Source organism: Gopherus evgoodei, chromosome 4 (assembly GCF_007399415.2).
Source record: "Gopherus evgoodei ecotype Sinaloan lineage chromosome 4, rGopEvg1_v1.p, whole genome shotgun sequence".
Lineage (NCBI taxonomy): Eukaryota > Metazoa > Chordata > Testudines > Testudinidae > Gopherus > Gopherus evgoodei.
The window spans coordinates 101220059-101240746 of NC_044325.1; the positions used below are offsets into that span (position 1 = coordinate 101220059).

At 41.8% G+C, this 20688-nt stretch overlaps 1 protein-coding gene across 1 annotated transcript in view; it reads left to right on the forward strand.

The window, feature by feature from the left end:
- Positions 1-20688, forward strand: part of GALNT18 (polypeptide N-acetylgalactosaminyltransferase 18) — a 442549-nt gene that overhangs the window by 279596 nt on the left and 142265 nt on the right. Inside the window, exons 5-7 of the mRNA XM_030560359.1 lie at positions 4216-4399; positions 9106-9303; positions 12296-12410. Of these exons, the coding sequence (XP_030416219.1) occupies positions 4216-4399; positions 9106-9303; positions 12296-12410 (497 nt within the window). The remainder of the gene's footprint in view (positions 1-4215; positions 4400-9105; positions 9304-12295; positions 12411-20688) is intronic.

A 20688-nucleotide genomic window follows, 5' to 3' on the forward strand; every position in this document is an offset into this window, starting at 1 on the left:
GACTGCATCTGCACATTGAGTGGATATTTTCCCATGAGAACTTTCTCCTGTGTTCTACTATCAGTGTGTTTGAATAATTACAGACTTACATTTTCATTCATACAATGCTCAAAGGGTTTGGTTTTGATTTGGAGTGCAGTGCCCAGTGTGTGCAAAGTGACAAGTCGTTGCCACCCTAGCAGTAAGATGTGAAATCCCGCCTCCTCCTTAGCTTTATTTTGGGGGACTGTTTTTTAGTTGCTTTGGCAGTTAGTTTAAACAGACAAATTAACATTACACTGTGAAACGAGTTTAGTGATGAGGAAATAAAGTTGACTTCTCTGAACGGAATCCAAACATATATTGTGTATGTAGTCAAAACAATACTTTATTGCAAGAGAGATGATGCAGAGAATTACTGCTGGAAGCAGTATCATTTCATCTTATGAAAATATAATAGAGGCAAAAAATAAGACACCGACGGGAGCTCTTTTTCTTATTCATGTATTTATTTTGTATTACTGTTGTGCTGCAGGACATTGGTGGCTGCCAGCAAGTGTGTTTGATCTGTGGGCAGTCAGAAACCTAACTGAAGCTGACCGGTGTGTTAGCTGCCATTCATTCATGCTAACTGAGAGAGCAATTAAATAGTCCTTTGTTTAGTGATAGCTGAAACAATAGTAGCCACCCCAACTTAAGCTCCATGGAAGGCCTGACAAGAGCTAACTCAGATTTCCCAGGGACTGATTGATTGAAAATTCAGGGCTGGGTCACTGATTAGTGGAGCTGTGTGTGTTTGTGTATATCAGTATCTGAAAGGGAGGAGAAAACCAGTGAAGCGGTTGGTAGCATGGCCCTGATATGGAGCAGAGACAGAGCTTCTTGGGTTATAGGTTGGGCTGGAAAGCAGGCTTGGATTTCTGCCTGCTGCTGTTTGTTTCTACTGTGTTCAGGGAAACAGAACTTTGTGGATATTCTTTGTAAATAAACAACATAGCACCAAAGAAATAAGTAACTTGTATTCCGAATTTCTCCCTCTAAAGGAAACAACCTGGCAAGGCCCCAAATATTCACTAACTGGTCAGGTCAAGGGGCAACATTATGATAGGACTCAGAGGACCTAAGTTCATGATCCTATTATGTTAGGCACTGTACGGAAACATAGTAAAACAGTTCCTGTCCCAAAGAGCTTACAATCTAAATAGACTAGAAAGATAAAAGAAGTATTTATTATCCTCATTTTATAGATGAGGAGCTGAGACACAGATGTGTTAAGTGACTTGCCCAGGGTCTCTCAGAAAATATGTGGCAGAGTTATGATTTGAACCTGATCTTCTGAGTCCTGGTCCAGCACCTTAACTATAAGACCATCATTCTTCTTTTTCCTTTTACTCCAAGGATGCTTCTGTGTTTGTACATTGGTTAGGATAATGGGCCCTGATTACCATTGGGGACTCTGAGCACTACCATGTAAAAATAATAATCATGAGAACGAGTGCATTTTAACTGCACATTTTCATTCCACGTTTTGCATTGCTGCATGCATTCATCTTTGAACCAGAGCTGCAGTAATTATTGGTTAAAAAGGAATAATCTTTTATTTAGGAAATGATTCTTCTCTCTTGTGATCACTATTCTTGCTTTGTTTTGCTGAGCAAGGAGGAGAAATTGAAGAACCTTTTGAGCAGAGAAAGAAAGGTGTTGTCAGAGCAAAGAGAGAGCTGCACATGTGGGGGAAGCACGATAGTTAATTTTTTCTGTCTTCCTCCTTGAAACACTGGTGTTTAAAAAACAAATCAAAAAAAGTTTATGGGAAATAATTAGGTTTTCTTTCCAGACATATTTTTCAAAAATGAAGTTTACATACTGTAACTGCTACCTCATTCATTCCTGCAATAACATAACACTTGCTTATGCAAGCCATTGTGAATATAGCCCTTTATATGATGTTTTATGTGCTAACACTTCATTTTATGGCACGTTAATTAATGTTCAATGGCAAATGAGGTTTTGGTGATAGTACCGTGTGCTTAACTGTTGCACACTCTTCCTCTCTCTGTGTTTTATGCTTCTGTTTACACTCCTACCTTTTTGTCTGTCTTGTCTATTTAGAGCTTGACTACACAGGCAAGTTTTACCAGCTACGGTATAATTATACCACTCTAGATAAACCAATATAGTTGTGCCTGTATAGCTCTCCCTGTGGATGCTCTTATTACAATATGAGAGAGGCTTTTTTCAGTTTAGTTTAAACCCTTGCCAAAGCGATGTGAGCTAAACCAAAAAAAACCACCCCTCTTATGTGGAATAGGGTGACCAGATGTCCTGATTTTATAGGGATAGTCACAATATTTGGGGCTTTTTCTTATATAGACCTCTATTATTCCCCACCCCCATCCCAATTTTTCACATTTTCTGTCTGGTCACCCTATACTGGAAGAAGAATGTCTATAGGGCATTTACAATGTTATAACTGTGGAGATTTAAATTCACATCCTAGCTTATACTGTAGTAACTTTCCTGAGTAGACAAGCCCTGAGATCAGGGGTGGGCAAACATTTTGGCCTGCGGGCCACATGTGGGTATAAGAAATTGTATGGTGGGCCATGAATGCTCATGAAATTGGGGGTTGCGGTGTGGGGGGGAGGTGAGGGCTCAGGGAGTGGGCTGGGGATGAGGGATTTGGGATGCAGGAGGGTGCTCTGGGCTGGGACCAAGGGATTTGGAGGGTGGGAGGGGGATCAGGGCTGGGGCCGGGGGTTGGGGCACAGGGGTGGAGTGGGGAAGCTCAGGGATGCAGGCTCTGGGCAGCGTTTACCTCAAGCAACTCCTGGAAGCAGCGGCATGTCCCCCGCTCTGGCTCCTGTGCAGAGGCATGGCCAAGCAGTTCTGCATCCCACCCCGTCCGCAGGTGCTGCACCCGCAGCCCCCAGAAGCAGCAGCATGTCGTCCTCCAGCTCCTACACAAAGGCTCAGCCCTGGTCAGGCGGCGCTGCATGCTGCCTTGTCCACTGGTGCCGCTCCTGCAGCTGCGAGGGGCAGTGCTTGGGGCAGGGACAGTGTGCAGCAGCCCCTGGCTGCTCCTACTCATAGGAGCCGGAGGGGGGGACACGCTGCTTCTAGGAGCCGCACAGCAAGCCCCCAACCCTGCTCCTCGTCTGGAGCGCTGGACCGGGGCAAGTCCCTGACCCCGCTCCCTGGCGGGAGCTCAAGAGCTGGATTAAAAGTTCTGATGGGCTGTACACGGTCCATGGGCTGTAGTTTGCCCATCCCTGCCTTAGATTGTAAGCCTTTGTGGGGGCAGGGACTGTCTGTCTCTATGTATATGTACAGTGCCCAGCAGAGTGAGGCCTAAATGTTTGTCTAGGCTCCTAGGCAATAGTAATATCTCTAACGTAATAAACCCTAAATAGGCTTTACTGAATGTAGTAAACCCCAAATAGGTTTTATTGAATTGTAAATGTAAGAGGAAAATGTGACCAATGATTTTTTTCTTATTTGCAGGTCTAGATATGACATAAGGAAAATATCACAGTATACAGATCCTCACACCACTGCACACGACCTATGCAACACTTAAGCCATATTTTGAGGCTCAAATGGTGCATAGTAGAGCCCTGCCCAGGACTGTTTTTAGAGCTCTCCAGAGGGATTGGGAATCCCTCAGGACCCACTGCCGTAATAGCGGGAGCAGGAAAGCAAAATAGTCTGGCACAGGGCTCTAGTAAATAGACTTTGTGCTGGCCGTCCATGTAAGGGTGAATCTCACACCATCTTCATATCTTTATTTGATATACTGTGTGGCCAAATTCTGCCCCTACTAGTGCAGGCAGGGGGAGCAGAGAGGCTGCATGGTGCATTCTGTACTGGTGAGGGCAGGACCCCACAAGGCAGTGGGCGGGGTGATATGCTGTGGAAATGCACTGAGCTGTTCTTCTCTTCTTGTGAGTCCCTGACTTTTGACGGAGGAGAATGACAGTATAAATGCTAGTCACCATGGGCTTGATCATGTCCTCTAATCTCAGGCCGTGCCCAACAGATTAGCTGGCCCATTTCAGTGCAAGAGAATTTTGGTGTGTGCTGTTTTCATTGTGGAAGAGGTTTCTTGACACCCTCCCTTATCTCTAGTGCTTCAAAAGGCAAGATTTAGTCCTCATTGACGTTTTCCCTAACATATATTAATGGATAAATAGATTTTTTTATTATTCTTATTCTTCATTATTTCCCTTTGTACAGAAGAACTCAAGGAGAAACTAAAGGAGTATGTTGACGAGGTGAATATGCGGAAGCCTGGATTCATCAAGGTGGTCCGACACAGCAAGCAAGAGGGGCTGATCCGGTCTCGAGTCAGCGGATGGAGAGCTGCCACAGCACCAGTTGTTGCGCTCTTCGATGCTCATGTGGAATTCAGCGTGGGATGGTATGTATCTTGCTGCTGCTTGCAATTATTTGTAAATTATGGCATGATATTTATCCAGCATATAAGGAGATGAAGTTATATGCAGCTCTTTTGACATAGATTTAAATACAGAGATACGCTTATTGTTTGTAATATGCAACATAGTCATATAATCAAGATTCTGTTTTTTAGAACTAGGTTATTGTCTGCTGTAGTGGTTATGCTGGTAAATGCATGTTACTAAATTAGACAAGTAGAGTAAACGAGAGATTTATTGCCTCTGGTTAAAATTTGTGTCAAATTTCTGTATGCACAGTATATTGTTCTCTTCCATTTTTGTTTGATTTTTGTCAATAGCCAGTGCACAGATGATAAATAATCACTTAGGCATGGAGAAGCTCAGTAGAACAGATCAGACATGTAACAAACTTTGTTCTGATTTTTTGTATGCAAAATTAAGGGGGTAATGCAAATTTTTATGATTTAGGGCCAGATTCTGTGGTTTGCTGAGCTGATCCAATGAGATGCTGTGGCCTCTCAGTACATCTCAGGATAATTCCACATACAGTATTCTTTACATTTCTTTCACCATTGCATTTAATTAAAATTTTTTGAAAGCAGACAGAGGTCTCAATTCAGCAAGATATTTAAGCACATATAATTTTAAGTATTCAAATAGTTCCATTGAAGCCAATGCACTCACTCGCCTGCATATCTGCTAAAGTATCTTGCTTGTTATATAAGGCGTTGGTGAGACCCCATCTGGAATACTGTGTGCAGTTCTGGTGTCCCATGTTCAAGAAGGATGAATTCAAACTGGAACAGGTTCAGAGACGGGCTACAAGGATGATCCGAGGAATGGAAAAACTGCCTTATGAAAGGAGACTCAAAGAGCTTGGCTTGTTTAGCCTGGCCAAAAGAAGGCTGCAGGGGGATATGCTTGCTCTATATAAATATATCGGGGGGGTTAACGTTAGGGAGGGAGAGGAATTATTTAAGTTTAGTACTAATGTAGGCACGAGGACGAATGGGTATAAATTGGATATTAGGAAGTTTAGACTTGAAATTAGACGAAGGTTTCTAACCATTAGGGGAGTGAAGTTCTGGAACAGCCTTCCCAGGGAAGTAGTGGGGGCAAAAAACTTTTCTGGCTTTAAGACAAAGCTTGATAAGTATATGGAGGGGATGTTATGATAGGATCGTTAATTTGGGCAATTGATCTTGGATTACCACCAGATAGGTCTGCTCAGTAGTCTGCGGGGAGATGTTGGATGGGATGGGAACTGAGTTACTGCAGAGAATTCCTTCTTAGGTGCTGGCTGGTGAGTCTTGCCCACATGCTCAGGATTTAGCTGATCGCCATATTTGGGGTCGGGAAGGAATTTTCCTCCAGGGCGGATTGGCAGGGGCCCTGGAGGTTTTTCGCCTTCCCCTGCAGCGTGGGGCATGGGTCGCTTGCTGGTGGATTCTCTGCAGCTTGAGGTCTTCAAACCAATTTTGAGGATTTCAATAACTCGGTCCTGGGTTAGGGGTTGTTATAAAATTGGATGGGTGGGGTTCTGTGGCCTGCCTTGTGCAGGAGGTCAGACTAGATGATCATATTGGTCCCTTCTGACCTATGAGTCTATGAGTCTATAATTGGGCCCTGAGCCAGTTAAGCCTCCAGTCTAAACCAGTGTTTTGGGATCATCCCATTATTAATTGCTCAGGGCATAGCAACTGCAATTTGGATGGCCACGTGTGGTGGTGGGGGGATGGGGAGGCCTTGGCAGGAGCTGGGGGGGGAGAGATGGAAACATCCAAAGTTTAACCCAGTTGTCATAAACAGATAGTTAAGGATTAATGTCTCTTTTACCTGTAAAGGGTTAACAAACAGGGACACAAACTCCTGACCAGAGGACCAATCAGAAAAAAAAATACTTTCAAATCTAGGTGGAGGGAAGCCTTTGTTTGTGGGTTTGGGGTTTTGCTTTGTTCTCTCTAGGCTCTGAGAGTGACCACACATACCTACAGGCTCTCTAATCTTCTGTTCCAATTTTGTAAGTACAAAAGTAGAAAGACAGTTTAGTCTTCTTAATTGTTTTTCTGTATTTGCAACTGTGTATCTGGCTGATAGAGTTTTAATGTGTATTTGGGTGAAAGTACTTTAAATTGTATTTCTGGTGGAGAAAGCTTTCTTTCTATTGTCTATAAGCTGAAAGACCCTGTAACTTTTTACCATCTAAATTGCAGAGATAGACCTTTTATTTTTTCTCTTTTTATTAAAAGTTTTGCTTTTAAGACCTGTCTGATTTTTCCCCTTGTTGAGGCTCAAGGGAATTGAGTCTGTACTTAACAGGGAAGGAGAAGGGAGGGGGAAAAAGGAGGGGGGAACCCCCCTGATTTCCCTGTGTTGTGATTCAAAAAGTTTGAATCACGGTGATCTTCTAGTGTACCCAGGGCAGGAAAGATCTGGGAGGAAGAAAGGAGAAGGGGGAATCCCTTTGTTTAGATTCACGGAGCTTGAATCTGAATATTTCTCCAAAAGCAGCAAAGAATCCTGTGGCACCTTATAGACTAACAGACGTTTTGGAGCATGAGCTTTCGTGGGTGAATACCCACTTCCTCAGATGCATGTAATGGAAATATCCAGGGGCAGGTATATATATGTGTGCTAGCAAGCAAGCTAGAGATAACGAGGTCAGTTCAATCAGGGAGGATGAGGCCCGGTTCTAGCAGTTAAGGTGTGAAAATCAAGAGAGGAGAAACTGGTTCTGTAATTGGCAAGCCATTCACAGTCTTTGTTCAATCCTGAGCTGATGGTGTCAAATTTGCAGATGAACTGAAGCTCAGCAGTTTCTCTTTGAAGTCTGGTCCTGAAGTTTTTTTGCTGCAGGATGGCCACCTTAAGGTCTGCTATAGTGTGGCCAGGGAGGTTGAAGTGCTCTCCTACAGGTTTTTGTATATTGCCATTCCTAATGTCTGATTTGTGTCCATTTATCCTTTTCCGTAGAGACTGTCCAGTTTGGCCGATGTACATAGCAGAGGGGCATTGCTGGCATATGATGGCGTATATTACATTGGTGGATGTGCAGGTGAATGAACCAGTGATGGTGTGGCTGATCTGGTTAGGTCCTGTGATGGTGTCGCTGGTGTAGATATGTGGGCAGAGTTGGCATCGAGGTTTGTTGCATGGATTGGTTCCTGAGCTAGAGTTGTTATGGTGTGGTGTGCAGTTACTGGTGAGAATATGTTTCAGGTTGGCAGGTTGTCTGTGGGCAAGGATTGGCCTGCCACCCAAGGCCTGTGAAAGTGTGGGATCATTGTCCAGGATGGGTTGTAGATCCTTGATGATATTTCTCCAGGAGCCCATTAAGGGAACACCTGGAGGGGAGGAGGGGGAAGAAAAATGGTTTATTCCCCTTTGTTGTGAGACTCAAGGAATTTGGGTCTTGTGGCCCCCAGTGAAGGTTTTGGGGGAGACCAGAGTCTATCAGACGCTCTACTCTAAGTCCTAATTGGTGGCAGCAGTACAGGATCTAAGATGGTAATTAAGCTTAGGGAAATTTATGCTAGTACCCATATCCTGGACGCTAAGGTCCAGATTTGGGAATTATACTATGACACCAGTGCATGTGCACTGAACGTACAAACATTTTTCATTTTCAGCAAAGGAGTAACAAATGGCATAGGCTGCCAAGCTCAACGCTCATTTCTAGGAGACTTGTGCTGTTCGTATTTAACTGCCAGCAGCTGGCTTTACAAGATACAGAAAAATTACATAACGATGTCTTGGATATATCTCAGATGTGCTCCTGGTATCACAGTGGTCTCCTTAACAAATCATTTTAATTAGAATCTAAATTGCATAAAACATGTCTGGGCATAGGAGAGTAGATGATTCAGGGATTAGGAGTGGGATACCAAACCTTTCACTTTTAGGTCATTGATTCCAATTAAATCCATTGGTTGATTAATGACCAAAAGTTGTTAGCATCTGAAGCTGTTCAGTAGCCTCTGTGAAATTAGTTGGTGGTTTTAGCCTGATTCCTAGTCAAGAGTGACCACATCAGAGAATTATTATCACAACTAGCTCTGACATCTTTGTTGATGGACTTTAAATGACTTGGATGGTGCTGTCCAGAGATCAAGGGCAGAGTATCCTTGGGGCTGCATTACTTTTTCATACGTACAGGTGGCCCTGCAGGTCTCAGCTGAGGTTTATTGAGAGGGCAGGAAATGGGGGGGAAAGAGAGGACCTTCAGTGACTGGTCTATTACTATTGTACCTCTCATGAACAGTTAATTATACAGTTGTCCAACTTATGTTTAGTTTCCCTGTTACTTCTGTATAAAAAGAAGTCTCTTTAAAGGGAAAAGAGCTTTTGTCCCTGGGATACTTCAATTATTAACTTCGATCTTCTTGATGTCCTTGATCATAGAGTTGGCCTGGAGACGACATCTTTATGTGGTAGCAAGGATGTAAATGGTAACTGATAAGAGAGGTCTAATTTCTTCCATCAGCAGACTAGAAAGGAATAATATCCAGTGCATGCTAGATTTAAAGTTACACTATATACTTTGGGCCAAATCCTGCAGCCTCACTCAGTAAAACCCACACTTCAGTCGATGGGAGTTTTGCATGAGTAATAACTGTAGAGCGTGCCCTTCAGATAATGTAGAACATAGGTTCTGGCTGGCATAAGGGTTTTGCTTCTGTTGAAACAATCTCAGTATTTGTTCCTTTAGGGCTGAACCAGTACTCATGAGGATAAAGGAAAACAGAAAAAGGGTCATTTCTCCTTCATTTGATAACATCAAATATGATAATTTTGAAATAGAGGAATACCCCCTATCAGCACAGGGGTTTGACTGGGAACTGTGGTGTCGATATCTGAATCCTCCAAAATCATGGTGGAAGCTGGAAAACTCAACTGCTCCGATAAGGTAACATGCAGCTGTGACATGGGTTTGGGACTTGTGGGAAGCGCTCAGTTATATGTAACAAATAACAAAGGGCTGGCTACATGCACTTTATTTTAACAAGGACCAAGGGAGCTGCTTATCAAACAGAGCAGTGGTTAAATTAGAATAAATGTTCTCACTGTTCTCTGCCACTTTTACCATTGCTTCCTCAGATAACCACAAAAAAGTTGTACAGTCTCATGTACTTCATTTTTATATAACAAGTCAGAGCAAATATAAAAAAGCAAAAGAGAAGACTTGATACTTGATTCAGTGTTGCCATCTACAAATGTCTTGTCTGCTAATTTAATGGTAATGATCCAGAAAGACAATGCAGTTTACAAATGAATTGCAAAAAGGTACAACTGTCAGTGATGAATTAATATCTGATTATTACATTTGTGGTTATATCACATAGTAGTACACACCAAATCTGGACCATATATGTGGGAGCAAGGAGTGTGTGAAAACTCCTATTTTTGTGTGACCGAGCTCTGTACCTGCCTATTCTGTCTAGAGAACTGTTAGTCTGGTGCGGAAGAGGACCCCTGTCTACTCTACGCTACCAAGGGTAGCGTTGTCTAGTAAATGAGACTGACGAACTCCAAGCAGATCTCCATAGATCCTAATTCTTCTTTCTATGCAAATTGCAAGGAGCTCACTATAACCTCCCCTCTGGTTTCCAGAAGCTTGTGCAGAAAGAGAGGAGGTGGTTGAGACTGAAGTACAAAAATTGTACCTTTTGGAAGTGCTAGGGTGGGGCATCAGTAGGTGTCTCTTGCATTCACCCAGACAGTCAACCTGAGAGCTATCTTTAGAGCTGTGAGATAGAATTGTTGGCTCAGAGCTGCATTGACCCACTCCATATCTGTAGCCATCACTCGTTAGGAAGGTGAGAGGATGTCCTTAGACAGGACTAGGAGTCAGGAGATCTGGATATGAAGGCTAGCTCAGCCATAGACTTTGTATTTAAGGTGGAGATAAAAATATCCACCTCGTAGGGATATGAGGAAGCTTGATTAATGTTGGTAAAGTGCTTGATAAACTCCGGAAGGCCTTGTAGCAGTGAAAATTTATTTTTAATATCTTCTTGTTGACTTTTTGAAATGAAATAGTTGCAGTTCAGAACAAAGAACTGGTCCTGATTGTGCACTTCACCCAGAAATTACAACTCTATCCCGATATAACGCGACCCGATGTAACACGAATTCGTATATAACGCGGTAAAGCAGTGCTCCGGGAGGGCGGGGCTGCGCACTGTGGTGGATCAAAGCAAGTTCAATATAACACGGTTTCACCTATAATGCGGTCCGATTTTTTGGCTCCCGAGTACAGCGTTATATCGAGGTAGAGGTGTATGTGTTTCCTGATAGACGAGGTTAGATTTCATTTTACAGTGATGGGCATTTAGATTTGATCCTTGCAAAATCCTTAAATGGGAGTGAGAGCTGGCTCTTGTCCTGGAATATTGTTTGTTTTTGAGATACATTGTACAAAAGTGTCATGTAATAATAAATTACGTTCAGCGTGTGGATAGATAGCGTTACTAAGACCATTCCCAGTAACCAGCACGTTATTACTTCAGGCACTGTTGAAAGGAAACATAGTGAATATACAATAGAATTAAAACAAAGTCAAAGGGATTCTTTGCCTCAAAAAACATCTAGAAACCTTCCTATTCTGTGATAAACTCAGCACTATTTTTTAGATGGTATAAGGACATCTCAGATTCTCCTCATTACTAAATACATCAGAAATATTTTCTCATTATGCTGAAGTGGTGCAGTAATAGTGTAGGATAACACCACACAAATATATAAATCCATACAAGGGAAGAATTTTAAGTTTTGTGATTAAGCATTTTTATAATCACATGAAAAGCAGATGTCTACATTTAACAGAGCTTGATTGTTCTTTTCCTGATAAATGCAGGAAGATTTACCCTATACTCTTGAATTGTCCTGTGTCCTTTCATTAATATCCTGTTGTTCCCAGTGCTCCTTCTGCTCACACTATGACAAAAATCACAATTTTGTTTTTGTCAGCATGCAAGGTAAGCTAAAAAGCACTAGATTCATTACTCTACATTCGCCTTCCCTCATAGAGGGAAATTTATACTCTGTATGGTCAAATCTTCACTACTTTTAAAGGTGGTTCAGCAGTCGTAAGACTGAGTGTCTCAGGATTTTGAAGGAATAGGAAATTAGTATCAGTAGGACTGGGTGACTCAAGAGTTTTGTAAATCGTACCTATGGAGACTCTCACCTCTAGGCCACAGATTCAGATTTGTCCCTGATTAGCAGTGATTGAAAGACATTAATATTTTACAGCATTTCAGTAAAAGGAGTGAGTTGTCTCATACCCAATTCTTGCGTCCGTATTATAAAAGCCACCAAAAAAGGCCCTGACTCAAGAAAGCATCCATGTATTCACTAAGGGCTCTTTAAGCTGATAGTTAATTTAAGCTTAAAATTCAGCACACACTTAAATGTTTTCCTAACCAGGGGATGGACTTAAGCATGTGGTTAAGTGCTTTTCTTCATCAAGGGCAAAATTTGCACTAATTGATACCCTTGTTGGTAGTCTACATTGAGAACCCAAGAGCTGAGTGGCAACAGAAACTGCAACCCTCTTCCCGCTAACAGCTGGTCTCTTCAAAACAGAGCTTGGACACATGGGCAAAACATTGCAAGGGAGCATCACTCTTGTTGCTCATCCTGTACTGAGGGCTTCAGTTTTCAGCATTGTCAGTTTGGCACCTTTCACCATCACTCAATTTGATTTAAAAAACAAATAGCACAATAAGACAAAATTGGCCAAATCCATCTTGGGTGTAACTCCATTGCAGTCCATGGTCTTACACCCAGTATGGCCCAGTGACATGAACTACAATCTGTTTGAGTGACAATAAAAAAGGAAGTCGCTTACTTGCTCTCTAACTGTTGTTTTTTGTTGTTCTGTTGTATTCATGCAGAAGCCCTGCACTGATTGGATGCTTCATAGTAGACAGGGAGTACTTCCAAGAGATTGGCTTACTAGATGAAGGCATGGAGGTCTATGGAGGAGAGAATGTGGAGCTTGGGATCAGGGTAAGGAAATGTAACAAACAAGCACTGATGATTTGTTCTTATAAAATGTGACTTGCCCCACATCATAGGTGAAGAAGCAGACAAAGGAAAGTAGAGGTAGTATGTGAAGTAGCTATATAACTGCTGTCAATCCATGTGTTTATGTAATATACCAAGCCAGATGTAGAATCCTACGCCTATGGGTTGTATACGAAAGGGACGGGTTACAAAGCAGAGGCTCCCTTGTGAAAAATGTAGTTGGAGAGGATACAAACATGGTGTCATTATTTCACACAGCTGATAGTGGTAGCTGCTATGATGAAGCTTGGAGAAAACTTCTTTGCCCCACTTTTATAATGCAATCTCCTATACGGAGGGGGGCTTCTCAAAGATCTAATGGAGAAGTTTCTCCTAGATTCATCTGTTTGTTTAAATTGGGGAGCTCACTTTGGAGATAGCATATTTGCCCTATTGTTTCAGCTGTCTCCCCTCTGCCTTTGCCGAGGATTTAAGATATTCATAGAGTACTGAGTTTGCATAATTGCTCGTATTTTCTTCTTTCGTCATACACTGTTCATTTATTTACCATTTGCAATACGCTGTGTGATTTGTGTATCTCATTCTGCCTCCCCTCATGAATAAATACCACCCTGAAAATGCAACATTGCTCAATTTAAGAGATTCTCTGATTTTTTTATACAAACGAAAGACTGATTCTGAGTTACATAGTTGGAGAAATGAAAAAGAGGTCTGATTTGCATTACATAATTAGATTTACAATCTCTGCTACTGAAATGTTGGCTGAACATATTGACGTTTGTGTTTTGTGACTGTCAGGTCTCTGAAATAAAGATATACACTAGCATAAAGACAAGGATGAATTTCTGTAAATAATGAGAAAATATCTTCAGGTAATGCGTTCAGATTGAGACATACTACAAAACCACTCGTTTTCCATCTCTGACTTTTTGAAAGTCTTTTCCTACCGCTTGTCAGAGAGAGAGTCTTCTTGCAGTGCTGGAGGAGAGATGTGAGCATCTGCCTTTGATAAAACCAGTCTCTACAAAATTAAGAACCGGGAGCCTGAGTCCTTTCCTAGAACCAGATTTCTCAGCTTGCTGTTGCTTGCTGAGTTTTAAAATTAGTGACATTGATTTTTAACTGAATGATTTATTGCCTCTAGGAGAGGGCAAAGAGTTTGATCAATCGTACCTATGAGACTTTGATGATAATGTGTGTAACTGAATATGGCCCCAATACTCTCAAGTAATGTACTAGTTGTCCGGACTGTTTAGTCCTTGTGGATGTTAACTGTTGAAAATTACTTTGATAGACAGGGCTAGCCAGGTGCACAATGCCCCCACCCCCTCTATAACTGAAATTTTGGCATATACTGGATTAGTGGAATAAGACCCAACAGTGCTCTAATTTCTTGATATCTGTTTCTTCTGTTTCCAGGGAAGTGAAGCCTGACCTAAATAAAACACTTTCATCTTTGACATACCACAATATGCAAGGTAGCAGAATATATATTGCTTCATCTAGCTCTATTCTGACTCTGATCTGAGTTTCCAGCTGCATCAAAACATCTGTAATAGACAGATAGCTCAGCAGTTTATTAATGACTCTCCTCACTATGCTCATCATAACCCAGATAATACTAGGATTAATATACATTTTAAATGCAATATTAGTTCTGCCAGGAATGTAATATTCTTTCTGCAGATGGTAGGTTTTGCAAATGTGCCTCTTCACTTAATCCGTTGCTCCTGGTACAGACCTCAGGCCATGTGCTGCCTCCTGGCAAAATGCAGGTGCCTACAAAAAATGCTGTTGTCAGAATATTGTGGAAAATCATGTAATTTAGTTGCAGTCCCTAGCTCTACAGACAGTAGTGTTACTCCACAAAGCTGCCTTTAATTTGCTTTAGTTTTCAGCATGCCTCTACCTGTGGTCAGAGAAGGATTTAGGTCCTGATGGTCTTTCTCTGCTGGCTAACTACGTTTTCTTGTCTCTGCAGTACCAGAGAGTAATTTCGAGACTTCCTGGGTTGCTTTTAACTGCAGGGCCTAAAATGAATCACTTAATACAGGCTGCAGTTGTTCAACAGAAACATCAGCAGTTTGCATTTTATAGTTACAGTATCAATACAATAAATAATATTTTTATTTTAAAATTATAACCTCCACACCAAGATGCAGATTGCTTCCTGTGCTTCATCTTTCATCTGTACTTTCCTTTTTAGCAGCATATGGCTTAATCCCATCTCCTGACATGTGGTGCGCTTTACTGTGTAGCCTTGGAGAGTCAGCTACCAAGTATGCCTGAGTAAACCCAGTAGCTGGCTTTCCAAGTTACAAGTGCCATGTATCATACAATAGGATGGCGCTCATTAGCCAGCCAACTTCCTGAGCTTACTCTATGGCTTACCATAGCCAGGAATTTGTGAGTAAAATAAATACACAGTGGCCTGTTCCTATTCTGCAGTCTGTAATGAGTCCACACAGTGAACAGATGGAATGCCAAGCAACATTCCTTCCTTCCTTCCTCTAGGAAGTCTCTGTGTGCTGTAAGCCTGCATGACTCTACAGGCTTACCTGCCTGCAGTAACGCTTGGTTACTGGAACAGGATTGCCATCTTCTTCCTGGTAATGTCTTATAAATGTGAAGAATTCAATGTTACAGGGTGCTAGATTATGAGGGTACAATGTAGATGCAGAGAAGACAGCATTAATGAGACTTCCCTTCTCCCTCCACCCATTCCATAGAGAAGATTGCCATGGTGGGTCTCTGCAGCTCCTTGTGGAAGGAGGACTGTGAGTAGACCAAGGCAAATACTGTGACTGGCGTATCCATGTATTGTGTGTATGTGCTGAGCCAAGCCCACAGGGGCCCCCATGAGAATATAGTATTCTATAGTATTGCAACTTTTTTTTATGGAAGGGGCCCCCAAAATTGCTTTGCCCCAGGCCTCCTAAATCCTCTGGGCAGTGCTGCCAAAGCGCTGTTTCATGGGGAATCTGCAAGCCATGTCTGCTATATTTCCCCATGCCCTGTGTTAGCAGCCATGGCTGGTTCAAACTGAAAATTTTATCTCTCAGTTCTGTGTCATTTTCCATGTGGAACAAAGCCCTCTTATACTCACCAGGATTAGTCTGTAATGGGCAAATCTTGTCCTTTCCTCTGCAGCCTTGAAGTGCCCTGCTCACCATAAAATGGGTTGGAATGAGTCCTAAATCAGGGTGTCAAGGTTTTTTCCCCACTTTGAACTTTAGCGTCCAAAAAGTGGGGACCTGCATGGACCTTTCTAAGCTTAATTTCTAGCTTAGATCTGATAACGCTGCCACCAGCCAAAAATATAGTGTTTGGCACACTTCCTGTTCCCCCAAAACCTTCCCTGGGGAACCCAAGATCCAAACCCCTTGGGTCTTAAAACAAGGAGAAATAAACCATCCCCTCTTCTTCCCCCCCGCCAGACATTCCTCTCTCTGTGTTGCCTTGGGAAGCTATACAGATCCAAACTCCTTGGATCTTAAAACAAAGAGGAATTAACCATTCCCTTCCTTTTCCCCCCCACCAATCCCTGGTGAGTTTAGACCCAATCCCTTGGATTCCAAAACAAGGAAAAATCAATCAGGTACTTAAAAAGAAAGTTTTAAATTAATTTTTACTTTTTCTTTCTTTATCTCTGTAAAATCAGGATGGTAAATGCCTTACAGGGTATTCAGATTCATATAGCCTAGAGGGACTCCCCCCGCCCTTAGCCTGAGATTTAAAGTTACAGCAAACAGAAGTAAAAATCCTTCCAGCAAAATACACATTTACAAGTTAAGAAAACAAACGTAAAACTAATCCGCCTTTTCTGGCTAGTGCTTACTATTTTGAAACATGAGAGACTGATTCAGAAAGATTGGAGAAAACCTGGGTGTACGTCTGGTCCCTCTTAGCCCCAAGAGCGAACAACGAACAAAACAAACAGCGACTTCCCTCCACCAAGATTTGACAGTATCTTGTCCTCCCATTGGTCCTCTGGTCAGGTGTCAGCCAGGTTCACTGAGCTTCTTAACCCTTTACAGGTAAAAGAGGCATTATCCCTTAACCATCTGTTTATTACACAGGGTCCTAACCAAAAGAGGCACTTTTCTCTCATCTATTCACATTACTTGGGCCACTTGAGACCAAGAAAACACACAAACCACATGGAATTGTATCCAAAGCATTCATTGCTGGTAACACCTGGATCAGCCATAAAAAGCAGGAGCAATTATTTTCACATTGCAATATGTCATAGGATTTGGGGATCATTCTGTCAGGATCTTGTAAATATTCTCTCTCTCTTCTCAACTCCATTCATCTCTGAGTTGAGGTAATATTTTATCAATAGGTTTTTTGCCCCCTCATCTATGACTTTGTATTAATATGTGTAAAATTAAACATCTATTCTCAAATAAATATTAATGGAATTCAGTTGCCTTAGGCTAGATGTTTGAGTGCAAAGTATGCATACATTCATAATATAAGAAACAAAGTCATATTTTTCCCCAACAGCAAAACATTTTCTTACAAAGCTCAGTACTTGCCTCATAACAAAAAAAATCAAGCTCACTAAGGCTAGATGAGGAGAGCTGATGAGCACCTTGTCAGAGGGGCTGGATCCCGTCAAAGAGGTTGCTCACAGGAGGCTGTCAGTACCTCTCAGGATAACATCCTTAGACTCTGTGTAGGATAAGCCTGGCTCCTTCAGAAGTCCCTCATGTTTTATCAGTCCCTCTAAAGTTACTGTGCCATCCCAAGCTATTTCCTGTTGAGATATAATCACTTGCACTCTCCAGATTCTGTTAATATGTTTCAAGGAAAGGTTTCCATCATTTGTGACTCTCTGCTCTCATAATATAACAACATAGCCTTTAATCATGCCTTTAAGGCATTGGCTCATGTTCTGGAGTCAGTGCAGCATCACATGCCCAAGCAGAAGTTCAAGGAGGCACCATCCCCAGTGAGCATCCATAAGAGATTGTAATATGTGCTTCACCACCCCAGCTGGTGCAGAATATGGTTCCGGAATCATGGCCCCTTGCCATCCCTTGTAGGCTTGGGGTGTCTATTGCTGATCAGTCTTAGCCATGAGATGTCCTTGTGATCTAGGAAGCCCATGGATGACCATCGTGACCAGCCTGTTTTAAAGTTTTGGAAGTCCAGTGTAATACTTCCTTTTGTAGGGCCTAATCCAATTCCCACTAAAGTCAATACAAGCCTTTCCACTGATGTCAGGCCCATATAGATCATTTTTCATCTGAGGAGCTCAGAGTAGTTTACAAACATTACTGAAGCTTTTCAACAGCCTATTAAGGCTATATTGGACACACTTTTATAGATGCATAATCTGAGGTTCAGAGAGACTGAATGATTTACCCAAGGTCACAGACAGTGTCAATGGCAGGGGCAGGAATATAACCCCAGGCTCTAGCTTCAAAAAGTAATGATATATTTTAGAAGGACAGTGTTCTGGTTGATGTATTCATATTCCTAGGGATAAAATGTCCCAATTAAACGAGTGAGAGAAAATTCTATTTGAAAGACAAAAGCTCCTTAATGAAAAAATGAAACGTTTCCTAATGAGCCTAAGCCTGTTCCCATTGAAACTGTACAGTAACTCCTCTCTTAACGTTGTAGTTATGTTCCTGAAAAATGCGACTTTCAGTGAAGCAATGTTAAGTGAATCCAATTTTCCCATAAGAATTAATGTAAATGGGGGGGTTAGGTTCCAGGGAAATTATTTTCGCCAGACAAAAAACTGTTATATAGATATACACACAGTATACATTTTAAGCAAACAATTTAATACTGTTCATAGCAATGATGATTGTGAAGCTTGGTTGAGGTGATGAAGTTAGAGCCAGTTATTTTTATGAAACAACTCTTTAATCAGTCCTGACATATTGCAAAACACTTCTTTAACCAATTATACCCCATCACCTTAGTTGGTTCGAACTTTGCAAAACTAGTTATGCAACAGATAGAACCAATTAAAGAGTCAGACGGGAACCATACGGATATATACAGATGCTCCCTGGGTTACCCACTTACGGAAAGTTCCGGAAGCGGGGTGTGGGTTTTTTGGCACAATTGTCAGGTATATGTCTTCGACTTACACAAGGCATTCTGGCTTGCGTAAGTTGGGTAGTGTCTGTAGTAGGGAAATAGGGGCCATAAAGGCAATACAATAGAGAAGTATAAATTTCACAATCACAGCTGTTGATAAGTGGTTTCTTGTCAGACAGAATGCTTGCAAACAAAATTTTCTTTGAACATCTTAAGATCTGTTTCATTGTCTGGTGATCATGGGTACTATTAGGACAGGAGTGCCTTCTTAACAGCTTGATATTAAATTGTTTTGGTGCAATTTAGATGGAACAGGACACTCTGCAACTTAGCTCACGGTTTAATAGAGAACAAGGCCTCAGACCTTGCAGGGAGGCAGGGCCGGCGCTACCATTTAGGCAACCTAGGCAATGGCCTAGGGCGCCAGAATTTGGGGGGGGCGCTGTTTTGCCGAGGGGGCGGCACGCGGGTCCGGTGGACCTACCGCAGTCAGGCCGGTGGATGGTCCACTGCTGGAAAGGCTCCGGTGGAGCTGCCGCAGTCATTTCAGTGGATGGTGCGCTGATCTAAAGGATCCGGCGGACCTACCACAGTCATGCCTGCAGCAGGTCCACCAGAGCCTTTAGACCAGCGGACCGCCCGCTGGCATCATTGCGGCAGCTCCACTGGAGCCTTTCCAGCAGCGGACCGTCTGCCAGCATGACTATGGTAGGTCCACCGGCCCCGCGGGGGGCAGCGAAATGGCCGTCCGCCTAGGGCGTCAGAAACCCTGGCGCCGCTCCTGCAGGGAGGATATCCCAGTCTCCATCTGTCTAGCTATTCCTAGTGTTTGTCACCTGAAATCTCTCTTTGATAGTGTGGCCTCATAAGTGTTTCTTCTTTGAAAGGACATCTGTGTCTGTCTTGCTCTCTTTTGTTGTGCTCTACAAATACTCTCTAAGGGCAGCTCAAAATCAGTACAGGAAATAATTTTCAGTGCTACAATTCTCCTGACTGGTAAAAAGATACTTATCTTTTCAGAAATCTCTGGAAAGTTTGTGGTGTTAGTAACCTGGAATGTTTGGAGACATATTTAGCATATTATTTTATATGCCAATTGTATGACATACCATATATAGTGTAATTATATATCTGTATGTATATATAGTATTCTTCTTTACAGATTATAAAAATGAATGTATCATGGCTTCTAGGAACATGAACAGAAAATAAGTATAAATTCACAAATACACATTGACCATTTTAGCATATCCATAAATAAAGATCCATACATACAAAATCTCTCATCAAAATACCCCTTTTGGACAATAAGGAATGAATAGACAGGCCTAGCAAATTACTCTGTGTGTATGTATTATATACTATATTTAATATACATTACATTCAGTATTTAAAATAAATGAACATCTGTTTTGATAGGGTATATCTAAGGTTATCATCTCCCAAACATTTGAAAGCTGTTTTCTCTTCAGTCCCCAGTACACACACCCCACACACACACTTTCAGTCACTGTCACTTGGTGTGGTTTTACAACCATATATTTTTTTAGTTGATTTTAGTAATTCCTGAAAGACCCACATAGACTGCAGCGGAAATGACTATAGACACAACACTGTCAAATGCTCAAGATAACTGGAGGGGGAAAAACAGAGAAAATTACACTTCTCTAATTTCTTTCTTATAGTAACCTGAGGTGTTACTTGTAACAGTGTGAGGTAAAATGATTTTCAGGTAGAAGTGTAATTCTGTTTTTTTTTTGTTTGTTTGTTTTGTTTTTTAGTATATTGGTTTCTCCTTAATTTCAGCTGTTAAAAGTTAACTGAACATGGCATTTTTACTTTCATGCCAGTGTTGTGAGTGGAAAAGCAGTCATTTCTTGTCAGCATGGTTTCATGAAGCAAGAAACAGTTTTGTTAACTAACTTTAAATTATGTGAGAGAAAGCTGAGAAACTGACAAAAATTGGGGATCTTGCGAAAAGTGTTTGATACTTTTTAAAGCAAATGTTTTTGCAAAAAATCATGAAAATTGTTTAGTTTTGCAGCATGAGTGCAGCCAGAACTAGTGATCTATTTGACTTTGGCAGCTTTGTATATAATTCATATTGTGATCTTGATATAGGCAAAAATCATCTCTAAAATGCGATTGCTTTAGGAGACCATTTCATTGTGTTGAGGTACTAAAGCCCAACAGTACC